The sequence below is a fragment of the Macaca mulatta genome, chromosome 6 (genome assembly GCF_049350105.2).
Source record: "Macaca mulatta isolate MMU2019108-1 chromosome 6, T2T-MMU8v2.0, whole genome shotgun sequence".
Classification (NCBI taxonomy): Eukaryota; Metazoa; Chordata; class Mammalia; order Primates; family Cercopithecidae; genus Macaca; species Macaca mulatta.
In genome coordinates, this window is record NC_133411.1 from 66,632,402 (window position 1) to 66,655,240 (window position 22,839).

Sequence of the window (22,839 nt, forward strand, 5' to 3'; positions counted from 1 at the left end):
ACCTACATCCCACCCCCTTTCTCTCACTTTACCCCAGGACGGTCAGAGCTAAAGTCAGAAAGCTGAAGCACTGATGCAGGCCCCAGGACCAATGCGCAGACCCTCCCTCCCTCCACTGCACCACAGGTTCCCACTGCCATTACCAAGCATGGTGCCCCCCGACCAGCCTTCACCCCTCAGCCCTTTTGAAAGGCCCCCAGCTCTTCACCCAGAGACCCCAGCCCCATTCAAGTACCCATGGTCCTCTGCTTCAGTCCAGGCATTTTCCTGACATGGAGGTTCAAGCTCACTTATGAATATTTAAAGACCCATGATTTTTTCTAATGCTTGAAAGCTACTGACTTTCTGAGCCCAACATCATCAACAAACAGTAAGGGAGTCATAAAGAAAATGCATTACTCACCTTTCATCTTTCTTTTTTTTTTTTTTTTTAAGGTTTTATAGGTAATTAATATATTTTATAATTTAAACATTTGAAGATGGTGAGATTTATTTTATTTTATTTTATTTTATTTTATTTTATTTATTATTATTATACTTTAAGTTCTAGGGTACATGTGCATAACGTGCAGGTTTGTTACATATGTATACTTGTGCCATGTTGGTGTGGCAAGTAAGAAAAAAGAAAAACCTGCCTGTCACAGAACCTGGATGTGACTGTGTGTTCAGGAAAAAAGAAAGAGATGGGGGCTGGTGGGGGCAGGGGGGGCAGATCACAAAAGACACAACCCAGGGTCATAAAAGGGGGCAGAAAGAGTTGTACAAGCCTAAACTCCCACCTCTCCACTTCCCAGAAGCCCAGTCCCTGTTCCTCATTCCTCCCCCTCCCATTCCTGGTGCTTGCTGGGAAAGCAGGATCTCAGACCCCACCCCAGACCTCCTGAATTAAACGATCTAGGGGTGGAGCGCAGGAGTGGGTTTTAGCAAACTTTCCAGGTGATTCTAATGCCTGCTAAAGTTGAAAAGCAACACCATATGGTGTAGACACCAGTGTCTTGTGCATGGTTGTTTAACAAACACTTGCTGATTTAAGTATATCTGCAAGATCTTGGTGTGGAGCTAGACTGCAAGCTCCCTGAGAGCAGAGACCATATCTTTCTTCATGCCTGACAATGCATTTGTTGAAGGGAAATAGAATCGGACAGTATTTTGCTTTTGTTTTCCACTTTAACCTTTTCTAATTAAAGGTTTCAAAACAGCAAGGAAAATCACAGTGAGTGTTGTTTACAGAGTGGTTTTGAGATAATATATCAATACCATGTAAATAATTAATAATATCAGCTTACCAGTAGTATTGATACCTTCCAGTCATATAGTGGCTCTGTGGTTTTGAAAACTCTTCCATGAACATTTTTCATTTGATCCTCAAGAAATTTTGGCAGGAAAATGTGTAGGTTTCATTCTTGCCTCTCATAGAAGAAGAAGCAGAAGTTCAGAAAAGCTGAGAAAATAGTCTTGGTTTTCCTAATTAGGTACAAAAACTGGAACCCAGGACTTTGAGCTCCTACTCCATTGGAAAGGTTTGTATTCCAGTTCTGTTATATGTTATCTGAGTGTCGGCTAACTTACCCTTATAAGTCTTTATTTTGCACTTTCTTCAGCTGCAAAATGGGGGAAACAATGGTTCCTATTTTAAAGGGTTGTTGTAAGAATTAAATGAAATTATAAAGGTAAAGCACTTAGCATAGGGCCTGGCACAAAGTAAGGGTTTAATAAATGAAGCCACTGTTATATTACTAATTCTTTATTGTTATATGTCTGAATTTACATATTATACATATAATCATTATATATTTATGATTATTGCACCACACTGACTCCCACTAGAGTGACCAATATTGCATATGTGGGTTAGCAAGTCAGGGATCTTCCTCATCTCAGAAGGTGTTCCTTGCTAACTTAACAGGATATTTAAGGCCTCCAGTCTGCCTTTCATGCCAGGAGTGTTTCTCACTGCTGCTCCCCAGTGGGTCTTTATGCATGCTGCAGGTTGGGTATCTGCTGTGGTCACAGTGCTTACCATCCTTTCTCATGGACATGTTGCCTAGTCATTCCAAGCACATGCCTTCCTTATCAATTGTATTGTTAAGTTGTTATGGTTAATTTAAATATATATATGTGTGTGTGTGTATATATACACACACACACATATATATATGATAGAACCACAGCTTTTATCCAAATGTAAAATAAACACATGTAAAAGATATTATTTAACTCTGGACTTAAAGACGGGACCAGTAAGATGTTGCATAGGCTCAAGGGGATATTCAGTGAATGCACACACACAGGCAATCAGGAATGCAGAAACAAGTTACAAAATGGGTTAATACCCATGGAGCGAGAATCAGATGCATTCCGCCAATCACAATTTATTGGCATTTCTTTCTATTTGCAAGAACTTGTATTATTATTGGTTTTCTACCATCTACAGAGCTATAAAATAGCTCAAAGATGATGAAAAGCAGAGATAACCTGGAAAGGTGTGCTGAACAGGGCCCCCAGTCACCTTTTCTGCCCACTTTGAAGTCTTTCACAATCTTTCCTGACAGTGAGATCTCAAAAGAGTTTAGTGTTGGAGGAAGAGAAGGTATCACTATATCCAGTTCCCTGCCTAGAAAAGAGGCTTCACAGTCCTGGGCTTCAAAAGGCCTGAGCGAGTTTTCTCCTTTGGTTCTCTTCTTCTCTTAATACCTTCTTCTCCTTTTCCTGAAGATTTCATCTCAAAGTTCCACAAAATCCACACTCATAGTCCCTCTCCTTCTCCTTGGAAGAAAGAAGTTTCTTCCTCCTTGGTCCTGTCTTAATATCTCACAAACCTCGATGTTCAGGCTTTGGCTGAATATGTGTGAAGCGTCTCTTCTCACCCACAAGGACTACAAAGTGGGAGGAGAAAGTTCTGGTTCCTAAGTGAGGGCAAGTAGGTACTGGATTCTAAGTTTAGCTTCCCCTTCAGCAAGCCTGATTGCCTTACCATTAACCTAAGAAGGAAGCATATCTTGCCAAAGATCACTAATTCCCCCAGGACAATATAAATCTTGTCTAATTTGAGAAAAGGATACTTATTTCTAACAACATGACTTTGGACTTGCCCTGTGAAAGCATCACCCAGGCATCCTTGAGCTGAGGAACGTCTTACCTTTTCCCAGGTCAGACTTTCATTCCTCTCCCTTTGTTGTCCAGAAGGGTGATCCTTGCTGTCATGAGCGTCTGTGTGAAGAGACCACCAAACAGGCTTTGTGTGAGCAACACGGCTGTTTATTTCACCTGGGTGCAGGCGGGCTGAGTCCAAAAAGAGAGTCAGCGAAGGGAGATAAGGGTGGGTCCATTTTATAGGATTTGGGTAGGAAAAGGAAAATTACAGTCAAAGGGGGGTTGTTCTCTGGCGGGCAGGAGTAGGGGTTACAAGGTGCTCAGTGGGGGAGCTTTTTGAGCCAGGATGAGCCAGGAAAAGGAATTTCACAAGATAATGTCATCGCTTAAGGCAAGGACTGGCCATTTTCACTTCTTTTGTGGTGGAATGTCATCAGCTAAGGCGAGGCAGGGCGTTTGCACTTCTTTTGTGATTCTTCAGTTACTTCAGGCCATCTGGGCGTATAAGTGCAAGTCACAGGGGATGCGATGGCTTGGCTTGGGCTCAGAGGCCTGACACTTGCTTCATCTAGTTATTGTTTTTTTCTTGCAAAAAAGAAAAGGAATGTCCAGTTGTTTCTACCACACATATGGTTTTAAAAATAGAATTTGACATTTTATAAAATTAGGAGATCAGAAGTTATAAGACGGGCGTAATGGAAATAGGTCTAAGTTAAGATTTAGACTAATAAGGGAGAATAGGATGTGGTGCAAGGTAGTTTCAGGACTAGGTGGATCAAGAACACTGCTTCTTGAGCTCTCGAAATACGTTTTCAGTACTGGCTCTCTGCAACAGACTTACCACGGAGAGTTGGATCAAACAGCTCCTTCCAGAACATCCAGTTCTGCTTGCTTCCACATGCAGCTGAATTGACACTCCTAGATCTATGCAGATTCAAGCATTTTTGGTTTCCCCAAGAGATATATTATTTTCTACTTTAAAAGATAATCAAACATATGAATTTCTTACCAAGTTCCACATTCAACACAATGTAGGCACTTTCCCTCTTGTGCAAGCAGACAGCACATTGAAGATGAGCATTCACAGGAGCCCTGGGATATAGACCCACACTGGCCACTAAGTGGTTGAGCCATCTCAGTCACTCACATTTGGAGTTTCAGCTTTGTCATCTCCAAAATGAAGGTGATGGACTGGGGCCCTTCCAAAGCAGCTCTTCCACAATGTCAAGGTGCTAAGTCACTCCTAAGGTATCCTCATCCTAACTATTGGTGCTAGATCAGAAAGGAAAAGGTGACTTCTCCAGACTGGGATGAATAGCCAGTCATGCAGATGTCCTTTGCAGACTGTGATGGGGTGAAGAGTTGCCTTCCCTTACTGTGGACAATGTCAGGGTATAAAAGGTTCTGTGGAAGAAGCTGCCAGCAACACATCCTAAAAGGGATGCATTGGGGCACTGGCATTATATAAGATGGTAATTCTTCTTTTATTTTGTGCTTATATTCTGAGTCAGGCATTTTTGCCGTATTCAGTCTATCATTCACTCGTTATTCAATCTCTAATTCTACATTACTGTTTGAGTACCTTCTATGTGCCATGTATTTTGCTGAATGCTGGAGACTAAATGATGAACGCACAGTTGAGGTCTCTGTCCTCATGGTACCTATAGTCAAGGGGGGATGTGAATAAGTGAAAAAGTTATACTGAGTGACGTACAAGGCATAAGTGGGCCCGCATGAGTGGCAGCTAACCAAGAGGAAGATGGAAGAGACTGAGAGGGCCTGACACAGAAGCCATAAATGTGTTTTAGACAGATGGTACATGTGATGGCTACAGGTGATTTCTTGCAAAACTAATGAAGCTTAAGTTTAGTGGTATACCCATAAACTGGCTCTTTGAAAAAAGGATGAAATTATTTCATAATCAGTGCTTTTCAGCCATACTGCCAGCTCCAGAACACAGCTAAACTTTGGGCCCCTTACTAAGACAAATCCCCTCTTAGTGTCTTAGTAATTCCCCCAGAGCAGGCTCTGAGACAGGAGTTTGCACACAAGTAGTTTATGTGGGACATGCAAGAAATACCCATAGCAGGAGGGTAAGTGGGCTGTGAGAGGGAAGACTGACAATAAAAGGTGTGTGTTCAAGCCAGCTACCATTATGCATAATCAGAGCTCAATCTTTCTTAAAAATTCTGAGAATCAGTATGGTAACAACCTGAGGAGAAAGGGAGCTGGGGTATTTATACTCCAACTCCTGTCAGTCATTGGCTCAGGTCTGCCCCTGAGTGTGTTATTTTCCTTTTATATTTTACCTTCCCTGATGGGCGGAGTGACCTTCCATTGCTTTGGTGAAAACTGTAAAGCAAAGAGATGCAAATACTAACAGTTAGAAGTCATCCAACAAGCACAGAAGTGGTAAGGCCTGGGGGATATAGATAGTGTCTGGTACAAAATATCCTATACTTAATTATGTATTTGTAATTTGCATTTTTCTTAAATTGGGCCCTCAAATTATTATGAATTTTAGACCTCACAAAACCTGAAACCACCTATAGTCACAGGCCTAACTTGCTGAAAATATAGCATGTATGGGAAAATCAAAGAAATTAAAAAGCCCATATCAGAATTGGAGGGAAGAGGGAGGGCAGCAAGAGATGAAACTAGAAGCTAGAAAGTTGAAGCTAGAAGCTAGAAAGGTAAGCCAAGGCCATATGAAGGGTGCTATGTTAAACTGGGCTTTTCTAGATTTGACTGACTTTTGTTGGTGTCTGCAGAACTCAGCTGGGATCCTTGGGGCATCTCATTTCTGGGATAAACTGACAGAACAACCCCTTTCTAAGATGGGCTCTTCCCAAGATAAAGAATAAGAACCCAAGAGGGCTGATGGAAGCTCACCTTGCCTCTGATGTCTGTTAGTCACAGTGGCACAGGTCAAATCTTATATTCCATTGGCCAGACCCAAAGTTAGAAGGGCAAGGAAATATAGTATACCTACAGGGAAGGAAATAATGACTAAGTAAGAACTGTAATACAACCTACTACTGGAATTTCACCAAAATGTTAATAGTGGAGATGTGGAGATAGTGAGATTTCGGATCATTTTTCCTTTAGCTTTTCACTGTTGTTACAATTTGTAATAAGAATGTAGCAATTGTGCCAAAAAATATGAACCTATTCTTCTAAATAATGAAAGATTATATCAAATATTGAAGAGCATTTTTAAGGATATCTTTTAAAATTTTTCCTTTCTTAATGTTTTATTTATAAATGAGTTAATATACATATAAAAGGCCTACCCCCTCAACTTCCTAAAACTACCTATTAGTATTTATAGCATGTGTAACTAATCAGACTTTATTATGTTCCTATTTCTGGTTTCTTAGTATTACTCTCATTAAATTTTTTTATTTTGTATATATCTTTGTAAACCACCTGCAAGTACTTTATGGGGTTAGCTAGGAAATAAAGAAATAGATTATTTAAAAACTAGAAAGAAAAGAATTTGAAGGGATTCATCACAGTAATACTCAGCCCTGATAGCATATACAAATCACCTGAGATTTCTTTTTAATACCTCTGATGAAGACTCTAGAGGTTCTAAATTAATGTTTCTGAATTGGGCTAATTTTTAAAAGCTCTCTGAAGGTTGAGAAAAATTGAATAAATAATGATTAAGTTAAGTGAAAAAAAATAACAAAAGGACCAATTGTATGTGATGAGCAAAAGCAGGTTGGGAAGTTTCTTTACAAACTTGAAGTAGGGTGTGATACTAAAAAGCCAAAGCTCCTAAATATTAAAAAGAATAAGGGAAATGGATGCAGTAGAGCAATATGGGCTTCCAGAATTAGGAAGGGCCTGCTATTAAGATCTGTTCAATCTTCCCTGGGTGAGGAAGAGTGAGTCATATTCTCTCTGATATCTCGTATTCCCACATGCATCCCAAATCAGACCCTAATTGACAATTGTTTTTGTGGGCCACTGAGGTGCATTTTTTGGACTGTTTTTCAGAACATTGTGATTAAGCTAAAGTCTGTCATTCTCCATGAGAAGAGGCTGAACTCACAGGCGATTACTTACACACCCAGAACAGGAGAGAAGGAATACTAGAAATATTGTAGAAATGTGGTTTGTTCACTTGTTTATAGCTCTTCAAACTGAAATTATTTGATTCTGTTTAGAGTTCAGTTGTTTATGTGGGAAACATTATAAAATATCAAAAGCTCTTTTATCTTGATGTCTCATCCCAGCTTTTGTGAGACTCCACTTTAACATTTGATAAGAACTGAAATGGGGATAAATTATGCTTTCCTCCTCTCTTTCTCTTTTAAGTTTATACATAAATGTTGAGAGAAAGCTTGAGGTATTTGTTTTGTTTTTTTTTAGCTAAATGGCAAGTAAATAACAGGCTTTTTAGTAACTGTGATCTGGTACTGGTAAGGTCTGAGTTAACTGCCATTTGCAGAGTAACCATGGTGACCAGCATATGGCTTCTGATTCCATTAATCTTATTGAGATTAACAGTAACCCCAAAGGATCTTTTGCAGTGATTCAGAAATAAATCATCTTTTCACATGTATACTGTTTGGTGACAGCCACTCGCTTTCAGTGTGTGTCTCTACCCAACAAAGAAATAAGACACTCCCTCTCATGAGATGATTGGAAATGCATCCCTCAAATAAGAAATTTCACAAAATACATCCAATGGTGAAAAGGTAAACACATATAAATACCATGCGAAAGGAGGATTTATTGAACAAACATGTGTCATACCCCTGATAGATACATAAGGGGAAGGTCATTTACTCCCAGTTGGAAATTTACTTGTATAGAACCTCAGCCTGGAGATATGGACTGGAAACAAAATTTGAGACTCTTCAATGAAAAAAATCCAATTGTTATTTCAATTATAGGAATTAGAAATGATTAATTAAGCTGGATTTGGGAAGAGGAGCAGCTGGCTGCCCAAGAGGAGACTAATAATGTGTTCTATTTGTAACGAGATGTTGCAACTTCAAAAGTACAGTGTGGCCCTACCTCAAACCATATTTGGCCTCCAACAGCCCCAGAGCATGTAAAATAATAGCCTCATTTTACAGATGGAGATACTGAACTAAACAATTCAGAATAACTTCCCCATACTCACCTAGTATTAGAGCTTTCTCTCAAACTGGCTGAATAAATTGTTGAGTCTGAGTTGGAAGGGATGGGAACTGAATTACAATCCCAACATTCTTCTGACGCTCAGTGTAGACAAAATATGCATAACTATGGGTCTTTCTCAACTCATGGAGCTTATACTTCCTCATCTCTAGGTTTTCCTTGGTTGAAGGAATACTCTAAGCTCTTATTTCAACCTAGATCTTCCTACATAAAAGAAATATCAAGAACACAATAGCGTTTTACAAATTCTAAGATGCACAGTTTCTTACTTTAACACCTATAGCTGGGCATGGTGGCTTGCACCTGTAATCCCAACACTTTGGGAGGCTGAGGCAGGCAGATCACTTAAGGTCAGGAGTTCGAGACCAGCCTGGCCAACATGGTAAAATCCTGTCTCTACTAAAAAAAAAATATATATATATATATATACACACACACACACACACACACACACACAAATTAGCTGGGTGTGGTGGCGTGTGCCTGTAATCCTACCTACTGGGGAGGCTGAAGCATGAGAATCACTTGAAACTGGAAGGCGAAGGTTGCAGTGAGTCACTGTACTCCAACCTGGGAACAGAGCAAGACTCCATCTCAAAAAAAAAAAAAAAAAAAAAAAATCTGTGACACTGAGATATGCCTTTTCATCAATGGCTTATTATGATCACTATGCAGCAATACCAAATGTAGATTTCATTACTCGTACATGCACTAACTTGGTCATAGCTGCTTATATTGCCAAAGTCATACAGTTATCGGTACATGGATAGAAAGTTATTGTGTAGGCAGAAAGAGGTATAAATTTCATATTAGCGACATGAGTACTCATTTTGGAGTAATGACCATCATATTACGTTTTCTTGCAAAGTAACAACATAGTGTTCTACAGGACCTAAGAAAGGAAGATACAAGTAGATCTTATATGTTAACCTACCATGCACTAAGCACAGAAACTTTTTAAAAATAAAGCTAAATCTTTCAGAATACATGAAAGGAATTTCAAAGCAACAAGAAGCTGACATAATTTAATTTGCTACATCCTTTTGCTCTTGGCCATTGTAAAATAGTTTTGATCTTATCATTTATGTTAGGTTTTGTGATAGGTGGTAATTCACAAACCAGCCAGCATGGCTCTGATCCCCTGTTGCTGGTGGTGGGACTGTGCCTAAAGCTCCCTTCCCTGCTCTGCTGATGCAGAACAACATCAGGAAGTCCAAGTAGTCAAAACCAAACTCAAACATTGAACATTTGCAACCCCAATTTCAATCATAAAATTAACCAACTCTAATGGGAAATCAGTCTTTTGTTTATCTTAGCACAAATGCTCTAGACCACAATTTTTATTTCATTAAAAATAAAACTGGTCTCCTTTGGCTCTGTAAGCTTTCAAAATAATGATTCTTTATAATTCCCTGGCAATTGTAGAAAGTATTCATTTTACATTATTTCCCTGACAATTGAGAAAATTTGAGGTTACATTGAAATATTTCTTATGTAAGAGCAAATGAAGAGGATGGATCTCATATAATCATGGCCAAAAAAGTATGTTCTTCGTCATATATTTTTATAAATCATTGAGGAGCAGGGAATATTGTATATGCATAAATGTATAACCTATTATAGCAGCCTGAGACCCCATGGGTTATTATTATGTCAGCAGAACTGAGATACTCAGATGTGTTTAGTGGTAGAAGCAAGCATTCCATTAATTTGGTTAAGGGACATGAATCAGCTAGTGGGTTGTGAGTTATGCACCTTCCTGACCTTCACAAAAGCACACCCTGACTTGAGTTTATACAGTCAGGGGTGCAGTAGGATGTACTGGCCCAGGTCAGAAGAGTGCCAAATTTCCTCAAGCACTCATTTGTCCTCAGGAAATTCAGAAGCTGAGTCATTAACATCCTGGCCCCAGCTCCTTCCTTGGACAATTGTGACACTCTCTTGTGAACCACTTGTCACTAATCTGACTCTGGGTATCTGACTTCTAGTTTTACTACCAGGATTAAACTTTTTCTGTTAACATAAGGGCTCTCTACCCAGGGCCTTTCCAAGTCCCTGGCTTACAAGACATATAGGAACAGAGAGACTATTTCTTTTAATTACATAAAGAAATCTAATCAGATGTGAGATCCTTTAAAAGAAACTTTTGACTTCCTTTGTAAAAATATATTAGCATTTGTTACTTAAGTGTTTCCAAGAGTGGAATTTATTTTACACCCTAATTCATTATTAATGCATCATTTTTCGTATTCTCCACACATAAGATTAAGTGAGGAAAAAGTATAGAGTATAAAAGTTCTGTCTTTATTTCTCCAGTCTATAGATATCTGCCAAATCTCACTGTTGCTAAGGGAATATATTATTAACTGAGGTATCAGAATTAGAAAGGTCATATTGTTCCGAAAAAATATGCTGTGACTCTGAGATGTCCAGGTGGTATCAAGAATGTATTTCCCCAGATAATTTAATCTCATTTGAAAACTTAGATGTACTTGGTTCAGGGGAATATGCTGAAATAAAACCCTATCTGCCTCTTCACTCTTTCCTTTCTTCTCAGGAAGGAGAAACAGTGATCATAGCTCATTGAAAACGCTCCTGCTGCAGTTTAAAAAGCTATACTATTTGCTTTTTATTCCCTCTTCAAGTTGAGAACATCTCATTGCCATTTTCTATTCAGTGATCCTTCACTTGACTATTGTTTGTAACACCAGTCCCAAGCTTTACTTTTCGACATGTTACAAATCTTTTTTTTTTTCAAACTTTAATCATTTGTTTACATTTCAACATTTCAGTATTTCCGTCCTGACCACCCACCGGGCAATATGACTTTCCCACCTATCTTAGACTGTTCTCAAATTAAAATGTGACTGATACAAAGGGAGAATGAAAGAAGATAGCTTCCTCTCAGTTTCCTCTAGATAACAATAAATGCACTGGAACTTAACTTTTCGAACTTTTAATGAGCATTGTGGAAACATGTTTTAAAGCACAGGCTTGAGAGCCATACTGCCAGAACGTGATTCCCACATTTGACACTTTACTGGCTGAGTGATCCTGGGCAATTAACCTCTCTATGCCTCATTTTCCTCAACTGTAAAATGGGCAGTTGAGGATATGGGCAGTTGAAAATAATAATATTCTCCTTAAGTTATTCTAAGGATTACATTAATGCAACAGATATTAAGTATTTCGAAAAATACCTGTGCTTTTTCTCTGCCCGGCATTGCTGGGCCTGCAGGTCTGTGTTAAACCGTGGATGAGGGTCTTTGTTCTGCAGAATGGAGTTTGTTAAAGTTGTTAAGAATAAGGCCTATTTAAGAGATACCAAGTGAAATTTAGGAGACGACAAGAGGGTAGAACTGACTACTATGCTCAAAAACGCTCAGTGATACAGGATAAAAATAAATACAACACACTCAAATACAGGGTGATAGTCTGTGTAACAAACAGAGGTATCATTTGTCAGATTGCTTATGCCCATATAGAAGGGGTAGTCTGTGCAGCATATGTACATGGTACATGAACTATCAAAATAAAGTGTGAAGGTTGGCCTGACAAATTATGCTGCAGCACATTCTACTGGCCTGCCACTGGCCCACAGGCTTCTCGGTAGGTTTGGCATGGACAAGATCTATGAAGGCCAAGTGGAGATGACTGGAGATTAATGCGATATGGAAAGCATTGATGGTCAGCCTGGTGCCTTCACCTGCTATTTGGATGTAGGCCTTGCCAGAACCATCACTGGCAATAAAGTTTTTGGGGCCTTGAAGGGAGTTGTTGATGAAGGCTGTTCTGTCCCTCATAGTACCAGACAATGTTTGTGATTCTGAAAGCAAGGAATTGAATGCAGAAGTGCATAGGAAACACATCATGGGTCAGAAGGATGCAGATTACATGCATTACCTAATGGAAGCAGATGAAGATGCTTACAAGAAATGGTTCTTTCCATTCATGAAGAACAGCATAACTTCAGACCTGATGGAGGAGATAAACAAGAGAACTCATATTGGCTGGGCACGGTGGCTCACAGTCCCAGCACTTTGGAGACTGAGGTGGGTGAACTGCTCGAGCCCAGGAGTACGAGATCAGCCTGGACAACATGGCAAAACCCTGTTTCTGCAAAAAAATTTATAAAAATTACCCAGGCGTGGTGGTGTGCACCTGTTGTTCCAGCTACTCAGGAAGCTGAGGTGGGAGGATCACTTGAGCCCAGGAGGTTGAGCCTGCAGTGAGCCAAGATCATGCCACTTTACTCCAGCCTGGGTGACAGAGCGAGACCCTGTCTCAAATAAATAAATAAATAAATAAATAAAACAAAAGCTCATGTTGCTATCCAACAGAACCCAAACTATGAGATGCCCAAGAAAGAAGTTAAAAACAACAGGTGGAAACATCCCAAAATGTCCCATGCCCAGAAGAAAGATCAGGTAGCTCAAAAGAAGGGAAGCTTCCTCAGAGCTCAGGAGCAGCCTCTGAGAGCTAAAACAAACAATGTTTTAGGATGATTTTTCAGATAAAACAATAAACTTACTGGCTAACCAGGTTTAAAAAAACAATACCTGCAAAAGCAAACTATTACATTTATTATCTAAGTTTCAAAATCAAAAGTTGGTTATTTGTGTCATGGTTCATAATTGAGGCTTATTCTAAATTCCAAATATCCTGTTTGTAGCAACTTAAAATGCCAACTCATTGTATTACAATTTTGACATTAATCAACCTGACATTTTTCTCTTATAAAGGTAAGGCATGAACATATTAGCTCTCATGATTCTTTTTTTTAAAAATTATCACTTCTCCCAGATTTCCTAAGCCCCATTGCTTTAGCTCTTTGAGTTGTTACTGTGATAAGGGAAAATACTATTTTTGTGTGATAGGCTGTAAATAGGTTGGGCAGCCATCTCAGTTTGCCTGAAACTGAGGGGTTTCTCAGGACATGGGACTGTTACTGCTTAAACTGGGAAAGTCTTGGGGAAACCAGGATGGTTGGCTATCCTACTGTAAAGGTATTACATAAGGTGGGGGTAAAAGAGGAAAGGAAGAATCAGTGGTAGTATTAATCTCATTAAGTACAAAATAATTATTAGTACACCTCTACTGTTCCCTTGATTTTTGACTCATGCAATCTCTGATGAGTATCTGAAGGGTAAAATTGCACTGAACTAATTAACTCTAAATGTCATGCATTTGGATTTCGTGGGGTTTTTTTCCCTTTTGTTATCATCATCATCTGTGGAATGTATTTCTTCTCCTTCATTTTATGCTGTTCTGCTTTCCTATGATTATGTCATGCTTGTTCTTTTTCTTTTAGGTCAACCCAAATCAAAACATACTCTTGGGATAATGCCCAGGTTATTCTGGTTGGGAACAAGTGTGACATGGAAGACGAGCGGGTCATCTCAACTGAGCGAGGTCAACATTTAGGAGAACAGCTTGGTAAGAAATAAATTAATAAGTTAAAAAGAAAGAGAATTTGCTTATTATATGTAACACTGTACAGAGTCCCAGTTAATTGTCAGGGTGGAGTTAATGAAATGTTTCTCAATCTAACAGTGGAAAGCAACATAATCCTCCCTAAGTGGACAATATATTTTCTCCCACTTACTAAGGCATCATGAGAGCTCAAGTGCAATTAAAGAAGCAAAAATGATACTCAGAATTTTGGTCTTAGTACACTGTATTTAAATTCTTATTCTATGAGAAACGCAGGTTATGCCTTGTCCACTATTTTTGCTTTTCTTTCTCCATACTGTATTTTGCATTCAGTGGGCTCTTTATTTTATTGCGTGATTATTGTTCTCAAGTTTTCATTGGAGGAGGATAATGGCACAGAATAGGTCACATCCTAGATTCTGTTTCTAGTGACATCATTGATAAGCCATGTTACTGTTACAACTAACTCCCTTTGAGACTTAGTCACCCCATCTCTCAAGAATTGTATCATAGCCCATGCCTATTTAACCAAGTCCTTGTAGATAAGATCAAATGAGATAATAGATATGAAAGAGCTTCAGAAATGGCAAAGCCGTTTCAAACACAAAACACTGTATCTAAAGAGAAAAATGCTGGAGCGAGTAGGGTAGAGATTTAATACAAAGGAGGGATTGATGATTGATAATTGATTGACTGAGTCAAGAAATTTTTACTGGGTACTCGTTGTATGCTTTATATTATGCCAAACATCATAGGGGATACAAAAAAGTGATTCACAGTCCCTAGGCACAAGTTGCTCCCAATCAAGTGGAGACTGAAGACTGGAGATACACACAAGGAAGCAGAAATACAAGTCAACAAAAACAGGTCAATGAGGAGGTAAGCTGCAAGGCAGATGCCAACAGGAAAGCAACAGGGAGAGGGAGGCAGACACAGGAAGGGGAAAAACATTGCCAGAAGGAGATGTAGGAGTGTAGTGTGATCAGAGGAAGATAAAGAGCAAGGCAGAGAGGGCTCCTGGGGACATCAGGTGTGGAAATGAATACACCAAGAGGAAGAGATGAGTGATGAGAGGAGATGGAGATCTTATGTGCGAAATGGCAAGATACAGCTTGAATGGTCTCTAAAAGAGAGTAGAATTTGCAACTACAAAGGAGATGAGGCATTATGAGTAAGGGGCACAGTGATTCATGGACATTGAGATGAGCATAAGGTGAAACGATAGTGAATAGAAAAGTGAGAACCTAGCATAAAGTTGCAGAATTGAGTTGTGGATTTGGGGAACAACTCCAATCCTAGAGGTGAAGGAGTTGGAATTCTTTTTGTTTGTTTGTTTATTTGTTTGTTTGTTTGTTTATGGTAGACCACTGAAAATACTGAGGCATGCTTAGCAAAGAAGAGTTTGACTTTTAACCTTTTTGGTCAGGACCTGCAGTAAGAAATACTTTCAATTTAGCATCCCAGTACTTACATATGTAGAGAGAGAGAATGAAACAAAAGTTTCACAAAACACATTTTAACTTTACTTGATGAGATTCACTCTGTTTTCTGTCTTAATTTTCTTTCTTCTTTTTTCTTAAATGGTGGTCCCAACCCACTAAGTTGATCTCCAGAAGCAGTAATGTGTCTCAATCTATAATTTGAAAAACACTGTTATAGGCCGGGCACAGTGGCTCACGCCTGTAATCCCAGCACTTTGGGAGGCCAAGGCAGGCGGATCACGAGGTCAGTAGATTGAGACCATCCTGGTTAACACGGTGAAACCCTGTCTCTACTAAAAATACAAAAAATTAGCCAGGCGTGGTGGCGGGCGCCTGTAGTCCCAGCTACTGGGGAGGCTGAGGCAGAAGGAAGGCATGAACCTGGGAGGCGGAGCTTGCAGTGAGCCGAGATCACGCCACTGCACTCTAGCCTGGGAGACAGAGCAAGACTCTGCCTCAAAAAAAAAAAAAAAAAAAAAAAAAAAAAAAAAACACTGTTATAAAGGGGATGCTTTGGGATTAATCTGCTGGTGTTGTGCAACATGAGTCAGAAAAGCAAAGGCCCTCTCATTGGGTTACTCTTCCTCTTGATCATCTCATAACTGAACTAAGTACAGTTCACTCTGAAAGCTTAACCATTTCTCATGAGCTTAATGAGTTCCTTAGACTACAATCTATCCCTGGATGGCCACAAGAACCCTTCCACCAAATATTCTTAGAGCCACCCAGAAGAAAGTTACATGGCTGGTGTACGGTCTCCTGTGGCTGCATTTGAAGTTATCATCTCTGTCACAGGGCCTCTTCCCACTCTACCGATTAAACAATAGGAGGAGTCTGAAAAAATGATAATTTTTTTTCTTAATCCTCTTAGGACCTCCTTATCTTAGGAAAGATAAGAATGGAGAATAGTAGATCCCCAAAGAAAGAGAGAGAGGAAACCTGGGAGAGAGTTGGCAGATTGGCTTCCCAAGACGGTCTCTCCCTGGTCTTCCTGTGTTTTCTTAACTAGCTGGGCACGTGCCAGGTTGGGGAAAAAACTGCTACACAGATGTAGGCTGTCTCTATGAATAAAAATGAAAACTGTTTGGTTCAAAAAATATATGTATATCTAAGCCAAGAATTGTTTAATGTCATTGATACATAGGAGGCAGGCAACTGGCTAAATTTTTTACCACTCTAATAAATTACTTGGATATTGAGAAGACCAGGCTGTGAAAGGGGATGTTAGGATGATGGAAATGCATCAAGGGGGTGACTTTCCTGCTGCTCCATCGACTGACGTGCACACAAACCCTTTCCATTCAGTGCACAGATGTAGCAAAGTTCCTGAAATTGTGAGGCAGAATGTTTTATGTTCCTGTTCAGTTTCTTCCAATGGTTTCTAATTGATTTTTTGCTCTCCGTTCAATAAAACCCAGCTGTTGTCATAGCAACCAACACATGTGCATTCTTGGAGAGTCATTTACCTCGTTTAATGTGGCTTGTTCTCCTCATGGCTACACATGCTTCTACAAATGATCATGAGAGACCATTTGCATTTTTTTAAAATGCTCTCACAATTTAAATTTAAAGATTTTAAAGGTCTTTGCTTTGTTTTTTAATTACTTGTACATTTTATTCTTCAGAATACCATCACATACACACAAAGGTTGCACATTGTTTTTTAAATGTCATTACCACATCTTGGCAGATGGCTCAAAATAACTGCTTTATCGATCTGGTTGCAATTAATTCTCCATTGTGGATTGTTTTATCTGGACAACATTTGCTCATCCTAATGAGGGTCCTGGATGGAACCAAGTTGTAATGGAGCTCTTTAAAAATTCTTAGATGGCAGCTGTCAGTCCCAATCCAGTTTAGTTCACCAAGCATTTATTAAGTGTTTACAATATGCCAGTTACTGGGAATGCAATGACAAATAACCCTGCCTTCTAGGAGCAAACATTGTAGTGCTGGAGACAGACTACACAGACAAAGAGCATTTTTCTGGCTTTCCCTTTCTCAGCCATTTTCTTTCATTTGATCCTTTGAGCACCTCTCCTTGCTGAATGCTGCCTCGTCAGCATTTATGACATGGTGCTCTCTGTTCGTCTCCTCCCTCTCCAGACTTGCATTTAGTTTCCTTGGTAGACTCCTCCTCCTTTTTCTGTCTCCTGCACTCTGGCTTTCTATCCTCAGTCTACCTCTCCTCTCTCTCTACACCCTCCCTTGGATGTTTCCATCCCCTCCAAGGTTTTAACTCCACCTCCAGACTAATGACTGCCAAATCATGTTCCAGGCTTGACCTCACGCTGGCACTTCAGGCGCCAACATCCACCTGCCAGCTGTGCATATTCAGTACTTCTGATTTAGAGTAGTGATCTAATCATCTGCGGCTGAATCGGCTGGGGTTCTTTTTCAAATGCACATTCACAGCGCAACTCAGACCTGCTGCATCAGAGTTTTTGAAGTTGAAGGCTAGAATCTACATTTTTAACAAATATTTTTGTGACTTTTATACAACTAAATTTCTAGAACACTGGCTTTTGTGGAAAGTGAGTGTTTGGAGAGGGTAGGAAACTGCTGCCAGAACTGAACATTACTCTATAGCTGTTGTTATTTTCCCATGCATTTTTTTTTTCTTTTTTTTTTTGTTGATGAAGTCTCATTCTGTCACCCAGGCTGGAGTGTAGTGGTGCGATCTTGGCTCACTGCAACCTCTGTCTCCTGGGTTCAAGCAATTCTCCTGCCTCAGCCTCCCAAGTAACTGGGACTACTGGCATGTGCCACCATGCCTGGCTAATTTTTTGTATTTTTAGTAGAGATGGGCTTTCACTGTGTTAGCCAGGATGGTCTCAATCTCCTAACCCTGTGATCCGCCCACCTCTGCCTCCCAAAGTGCTGAGATTACAGGTGTGAGACATCGCACCTGGCCTTCATGCATGTTTTAACAGTTAGTCTATATGTATGTACCTATAACAATATATAAGAATGTTTTTAAATTTTATATTAAATGTGTAGTATGGTACTTATGTATGTACAATCTCATAATTTAAGTTTTAAATGTACAACTACTGTGTTAAATAAGAAAAAAATTTGGAGATACAATTAAAGATAGATTTTCCTAAAATAGAAGTAATTTATCTGGGAATAAGAACAAAGAAAGAAATTTATAGAGGAGAATGGATTTGTATTGCCTTGAAACCACAGGTGAAAGAATATTTGAACCATTATTACAAGCTCTGAAAGGGCAGAAAATGCAGAAACTCCTGTTTTCCAAAAATGTAGTCAGAGAACCAAAGACTGCAGAGAAACTAAAATTGCTTCTGGGAGAAGTCATTATTAATAATTTATAAGGAGCTAATCTTAAAGTGTTTTTAATTTGCATTAATATTTCTTCCTAAAACAAGTAACAGATAATATTCCCAATTCTTTCCATTCAAACAATTATCATAAAGGCCTCTGAACATATGTATTACTGAATTCCAGATTCATCCCTTGTACCCTTCCCCCTTGTCCAGCACAGAACCCCATGAGAATTTCTGAAAGTACAAAATATTCTTATATTTTGCCATTTCTCTAAGCTCTGTAATTTATCTTCCCTTCTTTTCCCATTTAATGGCTCTTTTGATTATTCATCTGACAAATATATATAATAATACTGCAGAGTCATAAAACGTGTATCTTCCCTCTCACGGAGCTTAACGTGTGGACTGTGTATCAGAAATAGACTCAAATATTATGAATATGTAAATAGGGCTGAGTGTAACTCAGAGGATAAAGGAAAGGCATGAAGTTCTATGAATGGGTAGTTACTTCTCTTTTTGGAAAATGAAGACTGACGAAAAGACACATTCTATGTCTGTATACTCTGAAACATATTGATTTGATAAATCCTGGCTTAATTTAACAATTTCTTCAAGGAAATAGTCTCTTGAAGTAGAAAGAGATACATTTAAGACAAATGAAAAAGGATATTCTTTCACCTAACAAAGAATATACTAATGGAACCAATTATCTCTGAAAGTGGAAGATGGTGCAGGCAGGACATGTAATTACTTCCCAAAAGGTCTAGATAAATCAATGCAGGCAGATCTACTATGGCTAACGGAGGGAGTTTGTATTCTGTGCGATATTTCTGTGTCACCAAGCGTAAGAATTTAGGTGTATTGACCATGCTACATCGTATGTTGTGGCACCACTCTCAGAGACAAGATGACTGAAGTGACTGAAACATTATAACCTAGCCAGAAAAGTCTATCTCTGTGGATTTTAGGAACCATGCTCTTGATTTCTGCTGAGCCTGAATGACCCCAGCATGCCTGATTTGGGAACTCTGACTCTAGGATTCTCTAATTCACTCCTATGAACCTTTCAGTTTAAATCACCCTAGTCTCTCACTACAACCCCGGTAAGGGAGAGAAAGGCATTGACTGCATTGTGAAATCGTATGGTGGTGGAAGCCCTGAACTTCTGGATCCATGTGCCCTGGCCATAAGCAACCAAGTTTTATTTTTACAGTTTCCACCAGGAAAAATTGTAATAGCAGCATCATACCTTCCATAACCACCAAGCTCCACTTCAGTCATCATACCCTTGGTACAAATACAATCTTGAGTCACGCAATAGGTCTTTTTTTTTTTTTTTTTAGAGAGAGAGAGATGGGATCTTGCTGTGTTGCCCAGGCTGGAGTGCAGTAGTAGTATGATCATAGCTCATTGAAGCCTTGACCTCTTGGACTCAAGCAATCTTCCCATCCCAGCCTCCCAAGCAGCTGGAAATATAGGCACGCACCACCATGCCTGGCTAATTCCTTTTTATTTTTTGAGAGACAGGGTCTTCACTATGTCACCCAGGCTGATCTGGAACTCCTGGGTTCAAGCAATCCTCCCACTCTACTTCAGCCTCCCAAAGTGCTGGGGTTATAGTCATGAGCCACTGTGCCCAGCCCACAATAGGTCTTAACTAAATTTAGTTTTCTATCTTAAAGTCCAGGAGAAAGGTAGGGCATATGTAACTGGTAAACCTATTTAAACTCTGACCTTGGACCCCACAATCTTTCAGTGTTCCACACAATCCAATGGAAGATGCCAGAAAATAACTAGATGATTACAAAGGATAAATTATCCTAAATCAACCTTACTCAAATGCATAATTTCTCTTTTCAAAATGTGCTCAGCTTTCTGGAACTTCCCCAGCTAATACACTGAAAAACACCTTAGCCAAGTGTGCTGTGCTTTATAAGAAACCTCTGGAAATTCTTGGTGTCTCACTCTATGTCCAAATTATACTGAGATGATTACTACTAAATTGTACAGAAATTTTTCATTTCCTTTAGAGCACCACTTCAGGGAAGCTATAATCAGAACTACTTAGGGCAGTTCTCATCTGAATAACTAAGAACCAAGGTGTTAGAGAGTGTGCTATTTTATTTGCTTGTTTGTTACATTGAGACTGCTGATAATGGGAATCGCAGGGATATCAGGAGTCACTGCTAGGCCTCAGCACATTGAGGGGACCTTGCTTATTTCTCAAATAATAATAATAATAAAATAAGGAAAACCCAAGGCAGGGACAAGGAAACAAATCTAGAAGGAAGATTGGACATAGAGTAAGGGTTCTCAATCTTGGCTACAAATTTCAATAGGTTGGGAAGCTTTTAAAAATCCTGGTGACCAAGCTGCATCCCAAACCAACTAAATTGGAATCTCTGGGCTGGGACCCAGACAATAGTATGTTTTGTAAGTCCCAGTTTATTCCAATGTGTAGACATGATTGAGAACCACTGATATACAGAAAAAACAAGAGGCAGATTAGCCCAGAGAACCAGCAGAAGGAAGCTGTAATTGGTTCCACCCTTCATGGTGGGACTCATGCTGCCCGGCCACAGGGAGCTGGTCTTCCAGGATGGATTCATGCTGAAGCTTTCATGCACCCTAGTCTAGTCCCCATGTGGCCAATAGGTGCACACATTTTACAGAAGGCTATTGGGGATCAGAAGAGGAGTATGAGGTTATGCAACAGCGTAATTATTAGGACCAATGTGAATTTAGCAAAGTCCACTTGGAATTGCTAACAACCACTGAGCTGAAATAAATGAGCCAAAGATTCTCTTCTTAAACTGCAGTGGGGTCACACTAGGAGTTTATTTCTTTTTGGGGGCAGAAGATAGACACTTCAAAATAGAACTCATGAATATATTACGGGACTTTATTCATTTACTAATTTATTCATTTATTCAGTATTATGGAGCACCAACTATTGGCCAGGCATTAGGAGTTAGGAAACAATAAGACCAAACTTCTGTCACCCCAAAGGAGAGTCTGAGAGACACATAAACAAAGACTTTCAAAAGACAGCATGTAATTGTTGTAATAGAGGCATGGACTCAGTGCTAGAGGAGCTTAAAAGATTAAGAATGTCCCTGTTTGGAGGCTCTGAGAAAGGGCACACTGCGGAGACAATGTCTGAACCAAGTCTTGAAGTATGAATAGGATTTTGATAGGTAGACAAACAGGTGATGTTCTCTCTAGGCATAATAAATAGTATTCTGGAGGGATCTAAGCCTGGAAAAGTTGACAACATATATCATGGAGAACCTTGTTTGAAAGAATGAAAAACTCGGGCTTCGTCCTATACATGCTGAAGATCCTAAGTTTTTTTTTTTTTTTTTGAGACGGAGTCTCGCTCTGTCGCCCAGCCCAGGCTGGAGTGCAGTGGCGCAATCTCGGCTCACTGCAAGCTCCGCCTCCCGGGTTCACGCCATTCTCCTGCCTCAGCCTCCCGAGTAGCTGGGACTACAGGCGCCCACAACCGCGCCCAGCTAATTTTTTGTAATTTTTAGTAGAGACGGGGTTTCACCGTGGTCTCGATCTCCTGACCTTGTGATCCGCCCGCCTCGGCCTCCCAAAGTGCTGGGATTACAGGCGTGAGCCACCGCGCCCGGCTGAAGATCCTAAGTTTTAAACACTGGAGTGACAAGATCAGATTTCATTTTGGATCAACTACACTGGGAATATGCCAGAAATTAGGGTGTTTAAGATCAGTAGGAATACAAAAAGAAAATATTAATACTCTATTTATTTGTGTCTCAGTTTTTTTTTTCAGTTATTGGGTATGTTTTATTATGTACTACTGGAATAGTATGTTATATAATTTATAAAATATTCATGTATTAGGGCAATACTGAATCTTTTTTTGAAACTAAGAATTATAAAACAACATATGTTTGGAGACCACTGGCTAAAGGATAGACTTGAGGGTAAGGTCAGGAAGCAGAAATTCCAGTAAGAAGCTGATGTTATTGGGTAAATTATGGCAAGGCCTAAAGCAGGTGTTCCCCACCCTGGCTGTACATTCAACCCTCCTAGGTAGCATTTTAAAAACCATGGCACAGACCCCATCTCTCTCTCTCTCTCTCTCTCTCTCTCTCTCTCTCTCTCACACACACACACACACACACACACACACACACACACACAAATTAAGTAAATCAGAATTTCTGAAGTTGAGGTACAAACATGAGTGTTTTTAGCTCCTTAAGTGATTCTAATGTACAGCCATGGTTGAGAACCCTTGATTTAGGCCCTCACCATGTATCACCCAATTGTGTTAAAGTTGAGGACCATAGACCTAATCCAAGCAGTGGCATTGGGGATACAAACTAGGAATCAGAGGCATAAAAGATGATGTAAGT

General features: G+C 39.6%; 1 protein-coding gene and 1 pseudogene across 2 annotated transcripts in view; both read left to right on the forward strand.

Moving 5' to 3' along the window:
- RAB3C (RAB3C, member RAS oncogene family) overlaps nt 1-22,839 on the forward strand; it is a 293,717-nt gene that overhangs the window by 238,812 nt on the left and 32,066 nt on the right. For both annotated transcript variants that reach the window (XM_015140007.3, NM_001265995.1), the window contains exon 4: nt 13,562-13,686. In XM_015140007.3, coding sequence (XP_014995493.1) covers nt 13,562-13,686 — 125 coding nt within the window. The remainder of the gene's footprint in view (nt 1-13,561; nt 13,687-22,839) is intronic.
- On the forward strand, nt 11,529-12,996 carry LOC144341345 (large ribosomal subunit protein uL18 pseudogene; annotated as a pseudogene).